This window comes from Anas platyrhynchos, chromosome 18 (assembly GCF_047663525.1).
Source record: "Anas platyrhynchos isolate ZD024472 breed Pekin duck chromosome 18, IASCAAS_PekinDuck_T2T, whole genome shotgun sequence".
Lineage (NCBI taxonomy): Eukaryota > Metazoa > Chordata > Aves > Anseriformes > Anatidae > Anas > Anas platyrhynchos.
This window is the reverse complement of record NC_092604.1, coordinates 11953273-11972901: the sequence shown is the minus strand read 5'-3', so window position 1 is coordinate 11972901 and position 19629 is coordinate 11953273. Positions and strand designations below refer to the sequence as shown.

At 55.9% G+C, this 19629-nt stretch overlaps 2 protein-coding genes across 3 annotated transcripts; one reads left to right on the top strand and one right to left on the bottom strand.

Annotated features, from left to right (window-relative positions):
* The first annotated feature begins 1059 nt into the window (after positions 1-1059).
* On the top strand, positions 1060-10042 carry PHF19 (PHD finger protein 19). Of its 2 annotated transcripts, none has more exons than XM_072025233.1 (15): positions 1060-1668; positions 2776-2976; positions 3261-3342; positions 3521-3616; positions 3708-3808; positions 3923-4071; positions 4371-4466; positions 4704-4772; positions 5570-5690; positions 6277-6344; positions 6457-6627; positions 6699-6786; positions 6961-7046; positions 7164-7259; positions 7394-10042. In XM_072025233.1, the coding sequence occupies exons 2-15, from the start codon at positions 2785-2787 to the stop codon at positions 7743-7745; spliced, it is 1767 nt and encodes a 588-aa protein (XP_071881334.1). In that variant the 5' UTR covers positions 1060-1668; positions 2776-2784; the 3' UTR covers positions 7746-10042. The 2 variants fall into 2 exon arrangements, with proteins under 2 accessions (XP_071881334.1, XP_027326611.2); XM_027470810.3 differs by lacking the exon at positions 1060-1668 and adding an exon at positions 1821-1944.
* A 415-nt stretch (positions 10043-10457) lies between these two features.
* Positions 10458-19033, bottom strand: LOC101796388 (protein CutA homolog). Its single transcript, XM_072025234.1, has 6 exons — positions 18836-19033; positions 16519-16667; positions 12944-13003; positions 12163-12208; positions 11920-11969; positions 10458-11402 (listed from the first exon to the last, which is right to left on the bottom strand). Exons 1-6 carry the CDS (start codon positions 18911-18913, stop codon positions 11300-11302), a joined length of 486 nt encoding a protein of 161 aa, XP_071881335.1. The 5' UTR covers positions 18914-19033; the 3' UTR covers positions 10458-11299.
* Between the last annotated feature and the right edge of the window lie 596 nt (positions 19034-19629).

The window sequence follows — 19629 nt, the reverse complement described above, 5'->3', positions numbered from 1 at the left end:
CAGCACGGCACAGCACATGGTGCCGCGTGGTTCCTGGCCCCCAGGAGGACAATCCAGGACTATTTGGACTATTTCTGCATTTCTTGGGAAACCCTGAGCAGTGTCCCAGGTGCACTGCAGAAGTCACGTTAGCCACTGCACCCATGTCCAGGAGCTTTAAAATGAACGTGGGCTTCATCGTGCCCCGCGCTCTGACATTGCTCACTGCCTGGGCACTTGGGGGCCTGCAGCGCTGCAGGCAGGATATTTACTTGGGAGCCAACACGGGTTTATGGCTCAAACTTTGGAAATCAGCCACCAGCACTCCTGCAGTGCCCCACATGTGGCAGAACCCCTCAGGTTCGCACAGGCACTGCCTGCCTGCTGGGCCAGGTGCTTGCAGCGCGATGCCGTTGGTTTGTGGGGAAGTTTGAGCTGCAGAAAACCAGCTCTAAGATGACCGAATTGTGCAGAGACCTTCAGGAGGCATCTTAGCACCGTGCGTGACGCGTAGGGGAGCAGCTCGTGTGCGGGGGGAGCTTTTGGCAGGTGTGCAATGAGCCCCGGCGTGGGGAAGCCGCCCTGCGGCACTGCGCGGAGCTCATTGATTACAGCAATAAAATTCGGATCCACTCCGCTTGCGCTTGGCTCTGACCCTAAATCGGGAATCAGCTTCTCTGCTGTCTGAGCAGGCCTGAAAACATTTCTGTTTTGGCAGCGCTCTCCGGCAAATAGCAAATCCTTCAGCCTCCTTCTTGGCACTGGCCGAAGCATTTTTGCAGTGATGGATTTTCTCTGCTGAGATTCAGAGAAAAGCGACCCCCGGTTCCGGGAATCCCGACAGCACGGGTCGTTCCCTGGCGCGGGCAGAGCAGCGCGGGGGGCACCCCTGCCCACCCCCTGCCCGGGGGGCTCTGGGGGTGCCCCAGGGCCCCCCAGGCGGGTGGGCGCCAGCGGAGGGGCCCCGGTTAGGGGCAGGGGGAGTGGGGACACGGCGGGGTGGCACCTGCGTGGGGCAGCTGCAGGCACCCCATGGGCTGTGCTTGCACTGGGGGGGTGCCTACAGCGGGGGGGGGGGCGCCGTGCCATGCTATAGTGTGCTGTGCCGTGCTGAGCTGTGCCATGGTGTGCGATGCCATAGTGTGCCGTGCTATAGTGTGCTGTGCCATGGTGTGCTGAGCCGTGCCATGCTGTGCAATGCCAATGTGCCGTGCTATAGTGTGCTGAGCCGTGCCGTGCCATGCTGCACTGAGCCGTGCCATGCTGTGCAATGCTATAGTGTGCTGAGCCGTGCTGTGCTGACCCTCCCGTGCTGAACCGTGCCAGCCCGAGCCGTGCCGTGCCACGCTGCGCTGTGCCATAGCGCTCCGGGCTACGATGCCCCGTGCCGCGCCGCTCCGTGCCCACCCCCCCCCCACTCCCCCCCGAGCCGTGCCCGTCCACCCCGCGCCGTGCCGAGCCGTGCCAGGCCGAGCCGAGCCCTGGGAGGCGGCGGCGGTGGAGGCGGCCCCGCGCTAATTGCATAATTGGGACGTCAATGCCCGCGGGAAGCGCGGGAAGATGGCGCCCCGCGCCCTGCCCCCGCCGCACGCCGCCGCTCCCCGTTGCGGCCCCGGCGGCCCCCGGGCGGGCGGGCGCTGACCCGGCCCGGCCCGGCCCGACGGCAGAGGGGCGGCGCGGCACCGAGCGGTAAGGGCACGGCTCGGCACGGCTCCGGGATTAATGGGGAGGGTGGGGGAGGAGGAGAGCAGCCCCGGAGGAGAGGGAAAGGGGGACGGGGCGGTGGGAGCGGGAGGGATGCGGGAGGGATGCGGGGGGAGCGGGAGGGATGCGACGGGACGGGAGCGGGAGGGAGCGGGAGGGACGGGACGGGGCTGGACGGGACGCGACGGCGCCGCAGCTCCTTTGAATGAGCCAATGGCGGCTCCTCGCCGCCGCCCGCCGCTCCCCGCCGCCGCCCGGCAGGTGCCGCCGGGGCTGGGGGAGCCTTACGGGAGGGGGGACCGGACGGGGCGGCCCCGAAAACGGCCCCCGCGTTGGGTTGGAGCTGGGGCTGGGGGCGCAGCTCGGGACCCCCCGGTTGGGCGCTGACACGCGGCGGGCGGGCGGGGGCAGCTCCGGCCCCCGGGGGGGTCCCCGAGGCTCGGCCGCTGCCGGCGCTGAACGGGTGGCACCGGGACCGCACCCCCGGGGAAGGGAGGGAGGGAAGGGGGGGGGGGGGAAGAGGCTTGGGGCTGGTTTAGGGGTGGCTCAGAGCGGGGCGAGATTTGCTGCAGGGAGGCGCAGCTGCCGGGCGCAGCCTCTTTGCCTCTTTTTTTTTTTTTTTTTTTTGCTCCAAATCTTTGCGGGGAGCGAAGCCCGGCCGCTGGGTTTCACTTGCAGGTTGGGGCTCCCGGCTCCCCCCCTCCTCCGGCTTGGGGAGCTTGTAAAACTGCAAGGAGACCGTCAAGTAAAAATCCACGTTAAGTTTAAAGCTGCAGATCCCCCAAAGGCACCCTCTGCAGGACGCGCTGCGCTCACGGAGCAGCTCGGGGCTGAGGGCGGTCGGGGTCCCTTTACCCCTGCTGGGCAGTGGCGAGGACTGAGGCTGCTCCGGCTGATTTCACAGAAATTACCCGTAGCTCAGCCCAGCTCATCCCTGTTGGCTCTGTGGGCTCCGAGCACTCCCTGCAGGGGCTGAGCCGTCCACAGGCTCGGTGCCCACAGGCAAAGCCCCCCGTGGGGCCGAGCACCTTGCCCAGCCGGTGGGTTTCTCGCATGACAGCGCGGTGACGAGCGGCTGCGTCCCCCCCCCAGGCTCTGCTGATGGAGAACAGCAAGCTCAACCCCATCATCCGCGATGTCTACGCGGCCGCTGGCCGTGTCCAGCAAGCGCCGGCCGCCACCTCCGCGCGGAGGGGGGGCAGCTGCAGGGAGCTCATGGTCAAGCTGACGGAGGGGCAGTACGTGCTGTGCCGCTGGACCGATGGGCTCTACTACCTCGGGAAGATCAAAAGGGTAAAAGGGGGTCCTCAGAAGGGGAAAGGGGGTGCCCAGAAGGGAAAGTGGGCATCCAAAGAGTAGCTGGTGCAAGCGCCATGCCCTGGGGTGGCTCGCATGGGTGCTGGCCTGTGCTGCACTGTGTCTTTGGTCATTTGGGATTTTTGGGTTGACATCCCCTGGGTATCACCCCCAAAACCTGCCTTCCTGCAGCTCTCAGTCAGGGCAGTCAGTGGGGAAAGCAGGAAAGTGCTGGTAATGGGAGTGGGGGCTCACCGATTCTCCCCACTCTGTTCCTGCAGGTGAGCGGCTCCAAGCAGAGCTGCCTCGTGACGTTTGAGGACAACTCCAAGTACTGGGTCCTCTGGAAGGACATCCAGCATGGTGAGTGCTGCCCCGTCCTCCCCTGCTGCCATCATCCCCTTCCCTGCACCCCCAGCCAGTTTTGGAGCAATGTGGGGCGCAGCAGCCTGAGTGCCACAAGCAGTTGTGCAGGGATGTGGCTGTGCCCCGCTTATCTCTGACCCTGCATCTCTCTGACCCTGCCATCCTTATTCCACAGCCGGCGTCCCCGGGGAGGAGCCCAAGTGCAACGTCTGCCTGGGGAAGACATCGGGGCCTAGGAACGAAATCCTCATCTGCGGGAAGTGCGGGCTGGGTGAGTGCGGGCACATCACCCTGCTTCTGCTGCATCCCATGCACCGTGGGTCCGGCCAGCCCGGCGGTGCTGATGCTGAGCCCTCCCGTAGGTTACCACCAGCAGTGCCACGTCCCGGTGGCAAGCGGCGGCGAGGGTCCACTGGGGACACCGTGGTTCTGTCGCCGCTGTATATTCGCCCTGGCCGTGCGGGTGAGTGGGGCTGCTGGGGGTGCTGGCTGCGTGTGCTGCCCGCTCTCGGTGGGGCAATGCAGGATGCAGCCCCCCCGAGTGGCTGTGCTGACCCCATCCCGCTCGGTCCTGCAGAAGGGGGGTGCCCTGAAGAAGGGAGCCATCGCCAAGACGCTGCAAGCCGTTAAGATGGTGCTGTCCTACAACCCCGACCTGCTGGAGTGGGACTCCCCGCACCGGACCAACCAGCAGCAGTGCTACTGCTACTGCGGGGGCCCTGGCGAGTAAGCACCCTGCCTGCCGGGAGGGCTGTCCCATGAAATTTAATGTGCAAAAACATTTGCAACACCCAGATGGGGTCAGGGTGGGGGTTTTTCCTCCGAGAGAGAAGTCCCCAGCTGGGGGACCATTCCCTGAGGCTGCCCACCCTGTGTCTGCGATCAGGAGGCACTGTTTGCCTCCACCCCTCTGGCTGCAGACAATGCCAGCCAGGGCCAAACTTCAGCTCCCTGGCTGGGGACGCCGGGGTGGTGGCTGCCACTTGTGCTGCCCTCGCTGTCACCCGGCTCCTCTCCCTCCCCAGGTGGTACCTGAAGATGCTGCAGTGCTACCGCTGCCGGCAGTGGTTCCACGAAGCCTGCACCCAGTGCCTCAGTGACCCCATGATGTTCGGAGACCGGTACGTCCTGGGGTCCTGGGGTCCCATCTGCATCTCCCCCAGCCAGCTGCGACACCAAGGCGGGTGCTACTGCAGCTCCATATTGGGGTGGGGGGAGAAGGGGTGGCCCCATCCCTCAAGTCCTGCTCCTCCTGGTCACAGTCACCCTCAGCACCCAGCACCACCCATCTCTAGGCCCCCATACGTGTGGGGACGATGCCACTGCTCCTTACATGCTCCATCCCTGCTGTTTTCCAGGTTCTATGTGTTTTTCTGCTCGGTGTGCAACCAGGGACCTGAATACATCAAGCGCCTGCCCTTGAGATGGTAAGGAACAGCCCTGGCTTCTTTGTGATGCTTTGAGGTCCTTGCTATGGGGTGGCTGTGGGGCACAGGGCTCACTGGTGCCCGGTGCTGCTGAGCCCTCGCCTTGGGGCCAGCCCCAACGCCGGGTTTCAGCAGTGCGAGGTCGTGGAGCATCTCCCACACAGCGTGCTCCAAACCTGCTGGGTTGTCTGGGAGCCAAAGCACACGTTTGCCAGAAGATAATTGCAAAAAGCAATTAGGGGACGCGTCATCAAATTTTGTGATTAAATCCCAAGCTCATATGGTACCTTATGGTGCACCTTGGTGGTCCAAAAGCGCTTTATAAAAAGTACTGATGGTGCCAGCAGCCCAGCTTTTCCTTGCGGATGCGTTGGTGGTGTGAACGGGCTGTGGGGATGCTGCAGGGAGCGACGCAGGGGAGCAGGCTGGGTGAGGGATGAGGGAAATCCTCCAGGATATGTTGCTTGGCTTTCATTTTTGGAGATGCAAGTGTAAAGTCCCACAGGGGAGGCGGTTTTGTAAACAGTCTGTCTTCATGTGAGCGAGAGCCATCGTGCTCCTGTACTTAACGGCAGCAAGAGTGCGTGGCTGGAGCTTATTAAAACACCAAAAATCTGTGTGTTTGTCATGGGAGCAGCATGTTCTTGAGCTCCTGGTCTCAGGGAGCTTGCTTTTTGGGAATGTCCCCATCCCTGAGGCACAGGGGTGCTGTGCTCTGGGCCATCACGCTTCCCACAACTGTGGTCCCGTAATGTTGGGAGTGGGCTGCTGACCCCTGGCCTTGGTTGCTCCCGCAGGGTGGACGTCGTCCATCTCGCCCTCTACAACCTGGGTGTGCAGAGCAAGAAGAAGTACTTTGACTTTGAGGAGATCCTGGCCTTCGTCAACCACCACTGGGACCCTCTGCAGCTTGGAAAGGTAAATGCCTGTGCTTGGGCCGGGCTGGGGGGCAGCAGCATGAGGGAGAGCCACTGATGGGGCGGAAAGTTAGGGCTGGCTGTCCCCAAAGCCGTGGTCAGGGTAATGAGGCCTTCCCTGTGGTGGCCGGGCTCGTGAGGCTGAGGCATGTTGGCTGGCAGGTGACGGGTGACCAAGGGATGGAAAAGGACATGTCCATGTGTCAGTGGGGCTGTGGTGCTGCCGGTCCTGCCCTGATAAGTGTGGGCATCTCTGCAAAAACCCGTCTCATGGCACGGACCTGAAGGAGCCCGCAGCCCTGCTCATCCCCACAGCACTCAGTGTGGGGAGCTCATGCTCCAAGCTCACTTAATCAACTTTGCGATGGGATTTTCCTGTTTGTGATGTACCTGACAAGCTTCCCAGTCAGGGCTGGAGCTGGGAGCTGTGATAAAAGCGAGGCGTGTTGGACTCTGTTACGCCGCCGGCGTGGGTTTGCTTCCCTCGCTTTCTGCCGAGGCAGCCGGCGTGCGGGTTCCCCCGTCTGTTCGGTTTTTGCATAACGGCTGCAAAAACGCTGAGCCCGGCCTCTCCTCTGCCCCCACAGCTCACCGGCACCCCCGTGTCCGAGCGAGGCCCCCACCTGCTCAATGCCCTCAACAGCTACAAGAGCAGGTGAGCCCTGGGCATGGCCTGGGGGGAACAGGGCCCGGGGGGGGGGGATGCAGGATGCTCCTGTGCACCCTGTTGCGGTCCCCACCTGGGCTGAGGGCTGTTTCCTCCCCAGGTTTCTCTGTGGGAAAGAAATCAAAAAGAAGAAATGCATCTTTCGCCTGCGAATCCGCGTCCCGCCGAACCCCCCCAGCAAGGTGCTGCCAGAGAAAGCCCCGGGCGCAAGCGAGAGCAGCTCCTGCGAGCTGAAGAAGAAAGGAAAGGGCAAATACGTCCACAAAGAGAGGTGAGCGATGAAAGGCGCCCGGGACCCCCAGCGTCACGGTCCCACAGCCTCACCCCCCCCTTGCCTTGCAGCCTGCTGCCGCGGCAGCTCCAGCAGCAGAAGCGGCGAGCGGCGCGGCGGAAGCGGGCCAAGTTCCTGCTGGAGGACGCCATCCCCAGCGTGAGTCCTACGATGCCCGGCCCTGGGTGGGGAGAGCCCCCGTTCCTCATCCTGGGGCTGTGTGAAGCCCACCGGGTGCTGTAGGGCTGTGGGAGGGAGTGAGGTGCAGGCTGGACAGAGGGTGCTGAGCCAGGGTCCTGGGCCATATTGAGGGTGCTTGTTTTCACGGTGCAGAGTGACTTCACCTCCGCCTGGAGCACGAACCATCACCTGGCCAGCATCTTCGACTTCACACTGGATGAAATTCAGAGCCTGAAGAGGTGAGTGCCGCCGAGCCAGGCTTGAAGCCCAGGCGTGGAGACCCCAGCTGGGTTCCCTGCAGGAGCCTTCCCCTCTGTGGGGTCGGTGCTGGGGCCGACGCTGCCTCCCCTCCCCAGCGCCAGCTCGGGACAGACCTTCCTTTCGGATGTGGACTCCACGGATGCCGCCAGCACCTCAGGCTCTGCCACCACCAGCCTCTCCTACGAGTCCAGGTGAGGGCTGTGCCCGCTCCACCCCCTTTCCAGTGGGGTTCCACAACTGAGGGAGAGGGGAGCGAGGGGCTGCCACCTCTTCCTCTGAAGCACCCTGACACCCTCATCCCCTGCCCCGTGCCCCTCTCTTGCAGCCGGAGGACAGTGGGCAGCCGCAAACGCAAGCTGGCCGTGCCGGCCTACGCCTCAGCGGGGGCGAAGCGTCGAGGCGGGGAAGCGGGCGGGCGCCCGGCCGGGGGCACCCCTGAAGGCAGCGAGGCGGCCTGCGGCCCCGAGCGGCCGGACGATGGCATCGACAGCCACACCTTCGAGAGCATCAGCGAGGACGACTCCTCGCTCTCACACCTCAAGTCGTCCATCAGCAGCTACTTCGGGGCGGCAGGCCGGCTGGTCTGTGGGGAGAAGTACCAGGTGCTGGCGCGGCGGGTGACGCTGGAGGGCAAGGTCCAGTACCTGGTGGAATGGGAAGGCACGACCCCCTACTGAGCCCCCCTGGCCCTGATTCCTCTCCTGGAGCGAACGTTGGAGGTGTGGGGCATGGTGAAACCCCTGGTGCACTGCAGAGGAGGCGGCACTGGCACCACCATGGCCGGGGTGGGCTCAGAGCCCCCCGTGTTTGGGGTCCCGGCTGCCTGGAGCCATGAGGGGTGCAGGCAGCGTCCAAACCTGCCCCCGTGCTGTGGGGTGAAACCTGCAGCCTTTTTATTGTATTTCATTGACAATTTTTACTTTATTGGCCGTTTATACGCGAAGAGAGACGCTTTCCTGCTTCAGCCTCTGGCCAAGCCAGAGGCACCGCTGCAGCGGCAGGGGAGCGGTGAGCGGCTCTGGTCTTTCCTGGCACAGGGGTGCTGCCCCGGGGCTGTCTGTCATGCAGGCAGGCTTCTTGGGCCTCCCAGTGCATCCCAGTGTTGCCACATCCATGCCTTAAACAGCAGCTTGGAGGGGGTCTGGGTGCCAAGCACCAGCCACCTCCACTGTCATGCTGAGGAGCCCGACGGCCTGTCTCTGCGCCCCCGGGAAATGGTGGGTGACTCTTGTGGCAGCTGTTGCTTGGGGTTTTCCTTCTCATCGTGAATCCATTCGTTTGAGGAATGCGGTTTGTTCTAATTGAGGGGAAGGTGCCTTGTGTCTGCACATGCAGATGTGTGTGGCGGCCCTCATCCTGCGGCTCACACCCTGCCTGACAATCACGTTTTGGAACTGATCAGCCAAAACACACGTGCTTGCCTTAAACCACAGCAGGCACTGCCCGGACTGGAGCCCGAGGCCTTTATTGCTGCAGGAAACCCTGTCCTGCAGGTGCCAAACCAGCAGCCAAACCAAAAAGGCAGAAGAGAAGAGGAGGGGAGGCAGCACCGGGGCACTCCCCCCACACGCTGTTACTGGTGTGGGGTCGGTTCTTGCAACGTGGGTCTCTACTGACAGAGAATGAGCACCCCCTTCTTGTCTAAAGCAATACTGTCATATTCAGGAGCAAACTGTTGTCTTTTTTTAAAAAAATCTAATATCAGACATACCTGTTAGATTTTTTCTAAGATATTTTTATGTGTATTTAATGTTGCTCTCCTCTCTCCCCCACCACCACTGTGTCTGCCCCACGGTGTGGGTGAGCCGTGTGGTCCTGCTCTGTCTGCACGCCCTGTCCTTGTAGCATCATTGTTTGTATGTGTGCTTTTGTGATCTGCCAGCCGGAGGATGAATCAAAAAGGTTGTTTTATTGAAGAAGTGTTACTTAAACTGCTCGCCATGTGGCCGGGTGGTGCACTGTAAAGATGCAGAGTGAGGTGAGGCATGGGGTGTGAGGTGTCCTGCTGCTTCACCTCCAGTAAAGGCAAAAATCCACCGGTGTGACCAGCACTGGAGAGCAGGTGATGTTTGCAAACCAGAGGCCAAAGCATAGTCCTGGAAAATGGATGGCTGCTTCAGCTACTGCCACAGCAAGGTGGTGCGGGAGGCTGGTGGTTCGATGGGGAGGTGCCCGCAGGGCTCAGGCCAGGCGTGAGCTGCTTCAGCAGCTGTGCTCTGAGCCTGAATACTCAGCACAGCAAGTAAAAGCCTTTTAATTCCCTTCTGATGAGTTACCTGGCATTCTGCTTGGTGGAGAAGCTGCTGGTGCAGCGTGTGGCTGGGACACGAGGCTCTGCCCAGCTCCAGCCACAGGACGGTTTGAGCCGAGCAGGGTCAGGTGAGCTTGGGGAGAGGCTGCTGGCACCATCGAGGTCTGCATTCCAGCTCTCTGGGCTGGGATATGCTTCTGGGGAGCCCCTCGTCTTGAGAGGCATCACTGCTAAGCCCCCCATGCCTGGCAGGGATGGTGCAGCTCAGCCGGGTCCCTCCCCATCCTGCCAGCGTTGGTTGCCAGAGGAGCACTTACAGTATTTCCCTTTCACGAGTGCCTATGAAGCCCTTATTCTTGTCCGAATTGCTGCCCTGGGGAGGGGCTGGGGGCTGCCAAGAGCCATCCCAAGGCCAAGCAGGTTTATTCCCATGGGATGTGCCAAGGGGACATTGCACACATGGGTGCACCCATGCTGTAGTGGCCCCAGCTCAGCAGCTCCTCCTTTCCCTCTCCTCTCGCAGAGAACTGAATGTGGAGCCTTTAAAAATATTTTTGTTCCAGAATATATTTTGCATTAGTTGTAATAGATATTATAATGACTCTGTGCACCTTCTAAAGATTTATGATTTCAGGTTGCTGCTTGTAATAACCAACTCTTGTTATATCCAAGTTGTAATTAATATGTCTGATGTACAATTAAAAAGTCTTTTTTTTAACATCACTGGTTCTTTGTGGTACCAGGATTACTGAGTTAGGGCAGCTGGGGGCTGGGGGTCAGTGCTGTTGCTTTCTTCATGTGCTTTGCTCTTTTTTTGCCAGACAAAGTACCCAGCTGGGATCCTGCCGCTCCTGACTTAGCACTGGGAAGTTTCCTGCTCTCAGAGCTCAGACTGTTTTCCCTGTCAACTTCTTTCCTGCACCTGCTACCCCAATAGCTGATGGGGCCATGCAAATCTGTGGCCCAACACCTGCAAGGCTCCCTGTACCGCTTCTCCACCACCCGAGATGAGCAGGTTGGAGCCAGCAGAGCATCACCTGGCATCAGGCTGCAGGAAATCGCTGCAGAGCCCCGAGAGACCCTCCTGCCCTGCTCACTGTGGATTTGCACCCACAAACTGCAACAACTCATGCATCTGTGCAGGTAGGAACACTCCCGTTTATTCCTTTCGCTGTCACATAACTGACTTGGTATTGGTTCTTAAGTTACATCCAATTACGCTACGTGAACATCTTTTTACAAGGCTGAACTTGGCCTGGGTGGAAAGCAACCATCCAGGCACAGGTGGGGGACGCAGCCCCTGCAGCTGGGCAATGCCCTGCTCCAGCTGGCACCCGGGTTCCCTGATCTGGCAGCGGCTCAGCAGGAAGGGCACTGTCAGTGTGTGCGCTCACTGGGGCTCCTGGCAAGTGCCTGCAGCCTCTGCTCAAGTTTGCTCTCTGCTTGGATTTTGTCAGACGAGCCAGCAGGCTGGATGACAGCAGGAGAGGGTGTGAGCCAGTGCCTCGCGGGGTGCCTGGCCACATCCTGCTGCCTGCGGGCTGGGGAAGCAGGAGGCAGAGCGGTGCAGATGCTGTGACAGCTGCTGCAGCAGAGCCAGGGAAGGGTCTCAGGCGCCGGCTGCAGGACGCCTGGGGACTGCCAGGCCACGGCCACCACCTGGCTGCTGGGGGCCTGAAATATCCCCGGGTGCCGTGGGGTCTTGATGTGAGCACCTCTGGGTATCTGTGGCTGCAACGCTGCAGCCCCTTGGTGCCCTTCCCTGCTGCCTCCAGGCTCGGTGCTCCCTGCAGCACAGTGTCAGGCCAAGGAGGGGACATTTCAAGTACAAATAAAACTCCCAGTCCCAAGTTTCTGTGCCGTAGCAAACCCACAGGGATACAAGCTGCCTTCCTGCGTGTGCCTGCACAGGGACACCAGCGGGACAAAGCACATTTTGTCTCATCTCCCTGAAAGCAGGCTGGCTTCTGCACTCTTCCTTTAATCCCGTGGGACGTTTTCTTCTATCCATTTGAGGTAGAGAGGGTTTCCTTGGTCAATAGGCAGGCTGATGACTTCGGGAATTTCAAAGGGATGGATGGATCTGAAGTGGAACCAGATGCAGAGAACAGAGTCACGGACCCATCCCCGCGGCAGGAACAGCCCCGCGCCGGCTCGCAGGCGCAGGAAGCAGAGGTCTCTGCTCACAGCGGCGCGTGTCAGCCGTGCCCCACGCGCCCCACCAACTTCAAAGCACTCGCCTCTCCTTTTTGCCATGTGAGGATTTTGCTTTGAGTTTGGGGTTTACCACAGCCAACAGCTGACTGCCAGGGGCCCTGGCTGTGCTCGGCGCTGGGGAGGGCAGGAAGCCTGCCGGGAGGCAGCCAGGCAGTGACCTGTGTGAGCAGAAGCTTGGTTGGAGCCCAGTAGCTGATACTCCTGCAAACCCATTCTGAGCTGATGCAGTGTCTGGGTTTTTAGGGCTCACAGGGTACATCCTGCAGCACTTGAAACCCTTCTAGGTAGGACCTGGCTCAGGGAGCCTGAATCCCAAACCCCGAGCATGAGCTGGCAGTGTACCTTGGATGGAAACCCCGTGCTCCCCGGAGCCAGAGCCTCACCTGACGTAGTTGGACAATTCGCCTATTTTGGATGTCCTTGTTTTCACTAACTGCAGAGAATAAGAGAAAAAAAAAATTAATTTGCCGTACCCACAGTGGGGTGATTGGGATCCCTAAGAGCAATCCCAAATCTCAGGCAGATTGGTGCCACCCTCCCCAAAACACCCTGTAGCTCCTTTTGGCTTTTGGCGGCTTGGGCTCTCTAGGATGTGTTTTTTTATGAGATAAGGAATTGTCACTTACCAGCAGTATTTCTGTGGATTCTTCCAGTTCCCCTTTCCAGAAATACCTGTATTTAAAAGAGAAGAATAACCAGTGAATACAGCTATAGGTGCAGCCATGCTGATCCCCCTGGGGGGTTCAGTTTCCCTGCTTGATGCTATCTGCACATATCCCCTAAAAATCTGCTGTCCTTGTGACTGAGCCACCCTTGCTGTGCCAGGTTAAGGTTGCTGGGGGCAGCAGGACAAGGCAAGGTGAGGGGCTGGGACTGGAGCCAGGGACTGCGATGTGGGCATCTGGCTCCCTTTGTCCAGCAGGGCCAGATCAAGAGTACTGGCTGTTTTGGGGTTTTGCTGCTTAACCTCTCTAAAACAAGGGCAATCCCTTTGCACGGATGGCTGGGGATACCTAAGGTGCCTGGCTAGCTTTATTCTGAGGTAAAAGATATGTTCTTCCTTCCTGGAGGTACTGCTTAATATCCCAAAAGCCTTTACGGTCCCTATCCTAGCTTCTTTTTAGGTTGTCTACAAACAGGAGCTGCGTCCTCAGGACCACAAATCACCCTACTGGATCTCTGTAGCTAAGTAACCAAGAAATAAATGGTCCCTGCTGGCAGTCAGGGCATCTGTGCTCCTTAATAAGCTCAGTGCACTCCTCACGAGTGAGGAACATCTCAGCCACCCCCAACAACCACCAGAACATGTGCTTCCATGTCCTGGGAGCCTCAGGGGCCCTCCTCCTCTTCCTCCTCCCCAGCAGCCCGGGGTTGCCTCCTCCTTTGGGAATTCCCAGCCCAACTTACAAGGCCGAGCTCTTCGGCAGGATGTTCACGTAGGCAGCCAGTCTCTTGTCCATGATGCCCCTGGGTGAAACAGGAGGGAGTCAGTGCCTGCCCCCGGCCGTAACAGCCGGGGCTGGGATGGAAGCTGGGGGGTTTGTCTCCCAGCCACGTATATATGTCAAGCTGTGCTTCTTCGTCGCAGAGCGAACTAAATGTGGAACTTGTTGATTTAACAACATCAAGGGTTTTCTACCCAAAATGTCCTAGAAATCCGAAGCCTAAATAAACTCCTTCCCCCGTGCTTCCTCCTTTAGTTGTGGGCTGATTTGTTTTTGCAGAGCTGCTTGGCCTGCCAGCAGAAGTGGTATTTAAGTGATTAAATAGTATTGAAGCAAACTCGGGGTGGAATTTTGGAAGAACTAGGTCAAATGCTGTATTTGCTGACCACAACAATGTCTGGGCCCTTCTGTCGGTGGTGGCAGCCTCGTCCCTCCTGCAGGCGCCTCTTACAGGCTCTGTGCTGGTGCCTTCACCTTTCTTTAACACTGGCCTTGCTGGGAACTGTTCTGTACCGAGGGCTTGAACTGTGCAAACGCTGAACTATTGAATGATCTTGAACTGCAGAGAAGATGACAGTTATTAGATATGGGAAGGCTCGATTCAACACCCTGCAAAAATTAACCCTGAGTGAGCTAAAGAATCGAACCCATTCTGTTTAACTGCTGCTTCAATCCTTACACCCAGGTTATGATACAGGACGAAGGTGATGGCAAAACAAAGTATAAGAAATCTTAGCTTTCAAAAAGACAGCCTGAACTGTAAAAACGACAGACTCGGTCAGTGGTGAGTGCGCTGCAGGAGACGAGCAGAAGACAGCCTGGCGGGGTGCTAATGTGCAGTTGCATCATGTATTGTAATCTGGCCTCTGACCCAGAAGGAAGGCTGGGCTCTTGTCTGAATGTGTATTAGCTCCCTTGCACATCGGTGTTAGCGGCCTGCCCTCTCTGTCCTTTTGCAGCACTTCATACCTTGCCCAGGTGAGCCTGTGGGGCACAGGGAGGCAGCGGGAGCAGCCCTGGAGCTGCGAGGAAGCAGCTCTTCTCATGGCTCTTACACAGCCTTGCCACCACAGCAGTGACTCTGGTCATGATAATGATCTTTGGGGTCTCGAGTGGTCTCCAGAATTGCCCTCCTGGTCTGTGGCTGCCAGCTGTTGTGGCAGGGAGGCTCTGGGGAAGGGGCAGTGTGGCCGGTGGCTGGCTGAACCCCTGGCGGTGCTGACACCACAAGAGGAATCCTACAGCAGCACCGTCAGAAAGTCACAGGATGGGTAAGTCACTGGCAGTGCTCCCACAAACCCAGCAGCACCCCGAGACACCTGGGGAGGGGACCAGTGAGCTCCCTGGTGCATGGCCACAGCTCAATTACCTGCTGGATTTAATGTCAAAGCTCGGCAAGGTGGAGCTGCGTGTCCCTCTGCTGAGGGGCCGCGGAGGAGGACAGCTGTCCCCGCAGGCCTGGGTTGTTTGCTCTAACCACGTGTAGCCAGCACGAGTCATTTAATGCTTGTAAAGCATCTTGAGTTAATCTGTGGACCAACAAACTGCAGCAGCACACAGGGAGATATCCCCGCTGCGCTTATCATGTCAGACACATGGCGCAAATCACTTTGTTTTGCCATCTGCAACTTCCAAGCCACTTGAGCGCAGGAGCCTTTTCGATTTGGGTGAGTGCCTCCTAATTACTTCTGCTTTGCCCCCAATAAATGGTGATCTTAACCGATATCTTGAACTTTGTTCCAGCAAGCTGAGCAGAAACGAGCAGCCACCATGGTAACGGGAAACATTCTAAGAAGCTGAACGTGGTCTGTGGAAAACGTCTGCATAATAGATGGTATCTTTGGGTTGGGTACTTAATGCGTGTTTCTTTGTCCCTGCCTGACTAAACTACGGGCTCTGAAATGAGACAGATGAAATATTAATAAGCAGAAAAGCCAAGAAAAAAGATACACACAAGTCTGAGGCAGAGCCAGAGGCTCACAGGCTGCTCAGGTGTTAGATGAGCTACGTGAGATGCAAGAGGCTGCAGCATCCAGCCCGGAGGGGCCAACTTCTCACAGCGGGCACAGGAGAGAGGCTGGATCTTCTGGGTGGGCTAGGGCTCTCTTCTGAGGATTTTAAGTTATCTCATCCAGATAAACTGGGTTAGAGATGGTGCAAATGAACAAGCCAGGTGCTGAATTTTACCTATAGTTAGTCTGTTTTCACAAACCCTGAACTTTTCCTTAAAACCAGCAGACAATTTCCTTGCAGTCTGATCCTTCAAAGTAATTGCTCCTCCACTGAGCAACATAAAAGAAGAATAGACATGACAGTACCAGGAAACAGGTGGGTGGGAAAATGAGCGTAGAAGCCCTGTGTCATCCTTTACAAATGTTACTCATTCCTACAAATTCCAGAACAAAAGAAGAACTACTCCACCAGTAAAAATGCAACCAGAGTACATAAATCTCAGCAATGGGGTGTGATTTATTTCCTCTCCCTTCCCTGCAGGATAATGATCAAAGAGTGGAAAACTTTTGCAAAGCTGTTAAGATTAAACATTTTCAGGAACTGAGGGATCTTTTCAGCAGTCACGTACAGTTACTCGTTTTTCAGAAGACATCCAGCAGTACAAATATAATTCTAGTTGAATTTCTTAATACAGTTAAAGTATTTAAGGTGACACAAAATCCCTTTCAGTAGCCGGTCAGCTCCTGAACGGCTGCTTGGGAACGGTCAGCTATTACAGAAGACGGGGAGAGTTTTTGGCAAGCAGGAGCGCAGCAGGAAAAACAGCTCACAGGAGGTGTCGCAGGAAACTTAATGGTCCATCATAAACATTTCCCCAGTCAACACAGTTTCAGTAATTTGAACAAACCATCTATTGAGTCAGGGACCGATGGCTATGTGGAAAAACTGCGTGCAAAACATCGTGCAATGCATGTGATACATTGAAAGAGGGAAAAAAAAAATCAAGGTAAAGCCCTCATTCCTTGAAGTTTGTTTGGTGAGCAGCATGCAGACTTTCAGGTGGTGTCTCACAAGTGCCTGCTCTGTGTTTTCTGTGGACCACTTCTGCTTTTGTTTATTTTTATGTTAGTGCACAGTGCTTTATGGCTCTCCATAAACACTTATTCTGGAATTTGTTAACTGTGTTGTTCAGAGAAGAAGGAAGATTATAGCACATCAGAGAACATGGGGCTGGGGCTTCATCCGAGGACCCAGAGATTTAGGGACATGGCTTTAAAACTGATCTTGAAAATGAAAGGCAATGGAATAAATTAAGAATTAGCTTGATGTGTTACTTAGCACTGACTTCAGAGGTAATTATCAGCTTGCTTTTAGAAAGCACAGCTCTTGTTAAGTGGATATGTGATACAGAGAGAGAAAATGAAAGGGAGTATAGGAGAAAAGGAGCACTTTTCGGGCAGAAATGTGAAACCCCTAAACCAGCAGAGAAGTGCAGCTCCTCTCAAGGGACAAGGAAAAGCTTTATTCCACACAAAGCTACTTTCGAATAATTCAAGCAGACAAGCAGGGGAAATTTCTCTGTACCTTGCAATGTCCTTGGCAATCTGCTCGTTGAGACAGTTGATGAAGGCAATGGAGTGGGTCCCAGAGATGTAGCTGCCAGTGACGGCAGCGTGCATCTGGAGAGCAAGACTTCTCAGCACTGGATACATCAGTAAAGACAGAGTCATCACCTAAAATGCAAAACATGAGTGCTGGTGTAAAGTAAATTGTTGCATTTCCTAAAAATAAGCATTTACCTTACCTCTGGCTCAAAAGAAGCCTCCAATCTTCTTTCTTTCAACATTACAGTAATGCTCATTGAAATTTAAGTGAAAACATACGGAGAGATTTATTCCCCTACAATGGGGCCAATCTAATACTGTGCCACGCTGCCTCTGTTAAACTGTGGTTCTGTTTCAAAAAGGAGCGAGAGGGGAACCACACGAGGCTTGGCTCCCACACCAGGCTCATCTACTTTCCTGCTCAGGACACATCCCGCAGCCATCTGCTTGCTGTACGTCCAGGGTGAAGCACATTGGGTCCTCTGGGAAAGAGGGGGGACAGAACCTCAGCCTTGCTGGGGATGTGGAAGGAGGAAAGCAGTATTTCCAGGAGAGGTGGGAGTCTGGATAATAGATTCTGTGCAGGCCCTGGAGAGCTTTAGTCCTTTCCTGCAAACCCAGAACAATTACTGCATTCTGCTGACAGATGCTTCACAGTCCACCCAGGCTATCATGCAGCCCTCGCATAGCAGGCAAGGGAGGGCAGGACTTAAATGTAGGTTTAAAGTTCATTTCATCTTAATTAACAGATAAGAATAGTACAGTCAAATTCAGTCCTTTCAGGCACAGAAATCCTAATTGACACAGCCAGAGCCTGTAGGGCTGCAGAAACAGTACTGCTCTTTCTGTGTACTGCCAGTACAGGGGCAACAAGTTGTTTTGCTGTACATCACATCCCATTCCTGGCAAGCCCCTTGGCTGCTCTTTCTACTCACATGCCACAGACACGGTCACACAGAGATGTAATACATAAATTATCTTGGCCGGGACGTTGCTGAAATAGCAAGGTTAATTTGGTGTGCTGAGTAACAGCAAAAGGATGGGTGCCTGCGCGCTGGGTTGCAGCACTCGCTGTCGCTGCACAGCTGCTCTTCTCTTTGTCTCTTGTCTTGTTTTTTAAATAAACAGCATCTGGCCCTTAGTCAACGACAATCATGAAAAGGTTTTGATCAGACTAAGAAGACACTTTTTTTTTTTCTTCCCCTTATTTCCACCCTCTGAAAAAACTTGCATTACAGGGCTAATGTCAGAGATTTTTTTTTCTTTCAAGATTGAATTAAAAAAAATATCTCTCTTGTCACCGCAAAGACAGGAAGTCTTTTCTGTTTGTAAAATGACCGATGCTCTTTATTAGTTGTCTCCTCTTTTTCAATCCATTTGAGGCAATACTCTTTATTATCACAAGGTTTCTCATAATAATTTTTAGAGCTTCTTTTGTGTTCTTTTTTTCCACTAAGCCATTTTACAAGTACTGCGCAACAAATCCCAGAACCCACTCAGAGAGTTACAAGCCAGACAGAGATATGCTGGTGTATCTACTTTTCCAGATTAGGATGTAATCATGTTCTCTGCTTAGGAAAAAAATCTGACCCGTTCAGCATGGCAATCAGTAATCTTCTTGGAAAGATGTGTGTGCATGTGACGAGGAAATCCCCTTGAACATTTGCATTGAATAGAAGTATAACAGTGAGCACCCGCTTGGTTTTTTGTTTGTTGGTGTTTTGTTGTTATTTGTTTTCTGAAAAGAAAGATTACAGCACTATTTGATTCTTTTCTCGGAATAGTTGTATTTGCCAAGGGATGGTGCAAAAGTGAAGGATGGAAACTTCAGGATTCCCACCTGATTAAACCAGATATACTCATGACTGCCAAGAGGTTAAAGCGAACAAAGCTGACAAATCCACCGTGCGATTGTATGTCACTGAAAAGCACTGATTGGCACAATGACAGCCGAGTTTACAGAGACGAAGATTTTTGCAAGATTTATTTGTTTTGGCTTTAGCGAACCACAAACAGCTCCGGGGACCAAAATCACCAGGTTAGGGCTTTCCCTAAACGCCTCTAGCTTGGACGAGACACTGTACAAAAAAAAAAAAAAGAAAAAAAGAAAAACCAAACCAAACCCGCCCCAAACAACACCGCAGCTGGTGGCAACCTCCAGACCCCCTCAGCACGGGTGGAAACAACCCCAAAAATTCTCTTTGAGACAACGCCTTCGCCCCTTCCCCTTCGTGCACCCCCGGGCTCCGACTGCCCCCCCCCGGCTGCCCCCGCTCCCCGCCCGGGCTCCCACTTACCAGCAGCACCGTGCCGCGGCCCGGCCGGGGGCAGCCCTGGGCGGCGGGCAGGGGGCAGCGCTGGCTCAGAGCCTCCATCGGCCCGGCCGGGAGGGAGCCGCGGCCCCGCCGAGCCTCCTCCACCTGCTCTGCCCGGCCCGAGGCCGCTGCCCGGAGGGGGGGAGCCCGGCCATGGCTCCTCCTCCGCGGCCGGCGGGCGGCTGCTGCCCGGCGGGGCTGGGGCACGGAGCGGCCACCCCCCCACACACCCCCCCTTGCCTTCATCCTGCCGGCCCCCGGGGGGTTTTTGTGATTCTGGCGGTGTTTGCTTGGGGTTTGGGGTTGTGGGTTTTTTGGGGGGTTATTGGCTTTGGGTTTTGCTTTATGTTTTTTTTTTTGTTTGTTTGTTTGTTTTTTTTTTTTTTTGGGGGGGGGTTGCTTTTTGGGTTGGTTGCTTTGGGTTTTGCTTAATGTTTTTTGGGGGGGTTTGGCTTTTGGGGTTTTGTTTTGTTTTCCCTCAAACTTATTTTGTTTGTTTGTTTGTTTATTTGTTTATTTATTTATTTTTGAGACTTAACATTCTCGGCGCTTTGCATCCTTTGGGCATGAAACTGTTTTGGCATTTTATTTTGTTTTCCCTCAAACTTACTTTGTTTATTTATTTATTTATTTATTTATTTATTTATTTTTGAGACTTAACACTCTCGGCGCTTTTGCATCCTGTGGGCATGAAACTGACAGAAAGCCGGGAACCTTACCCCGACCTGACACCACTTGAACACCACTCCCACCAGCGGGGGGGGGGGGCTGCCATC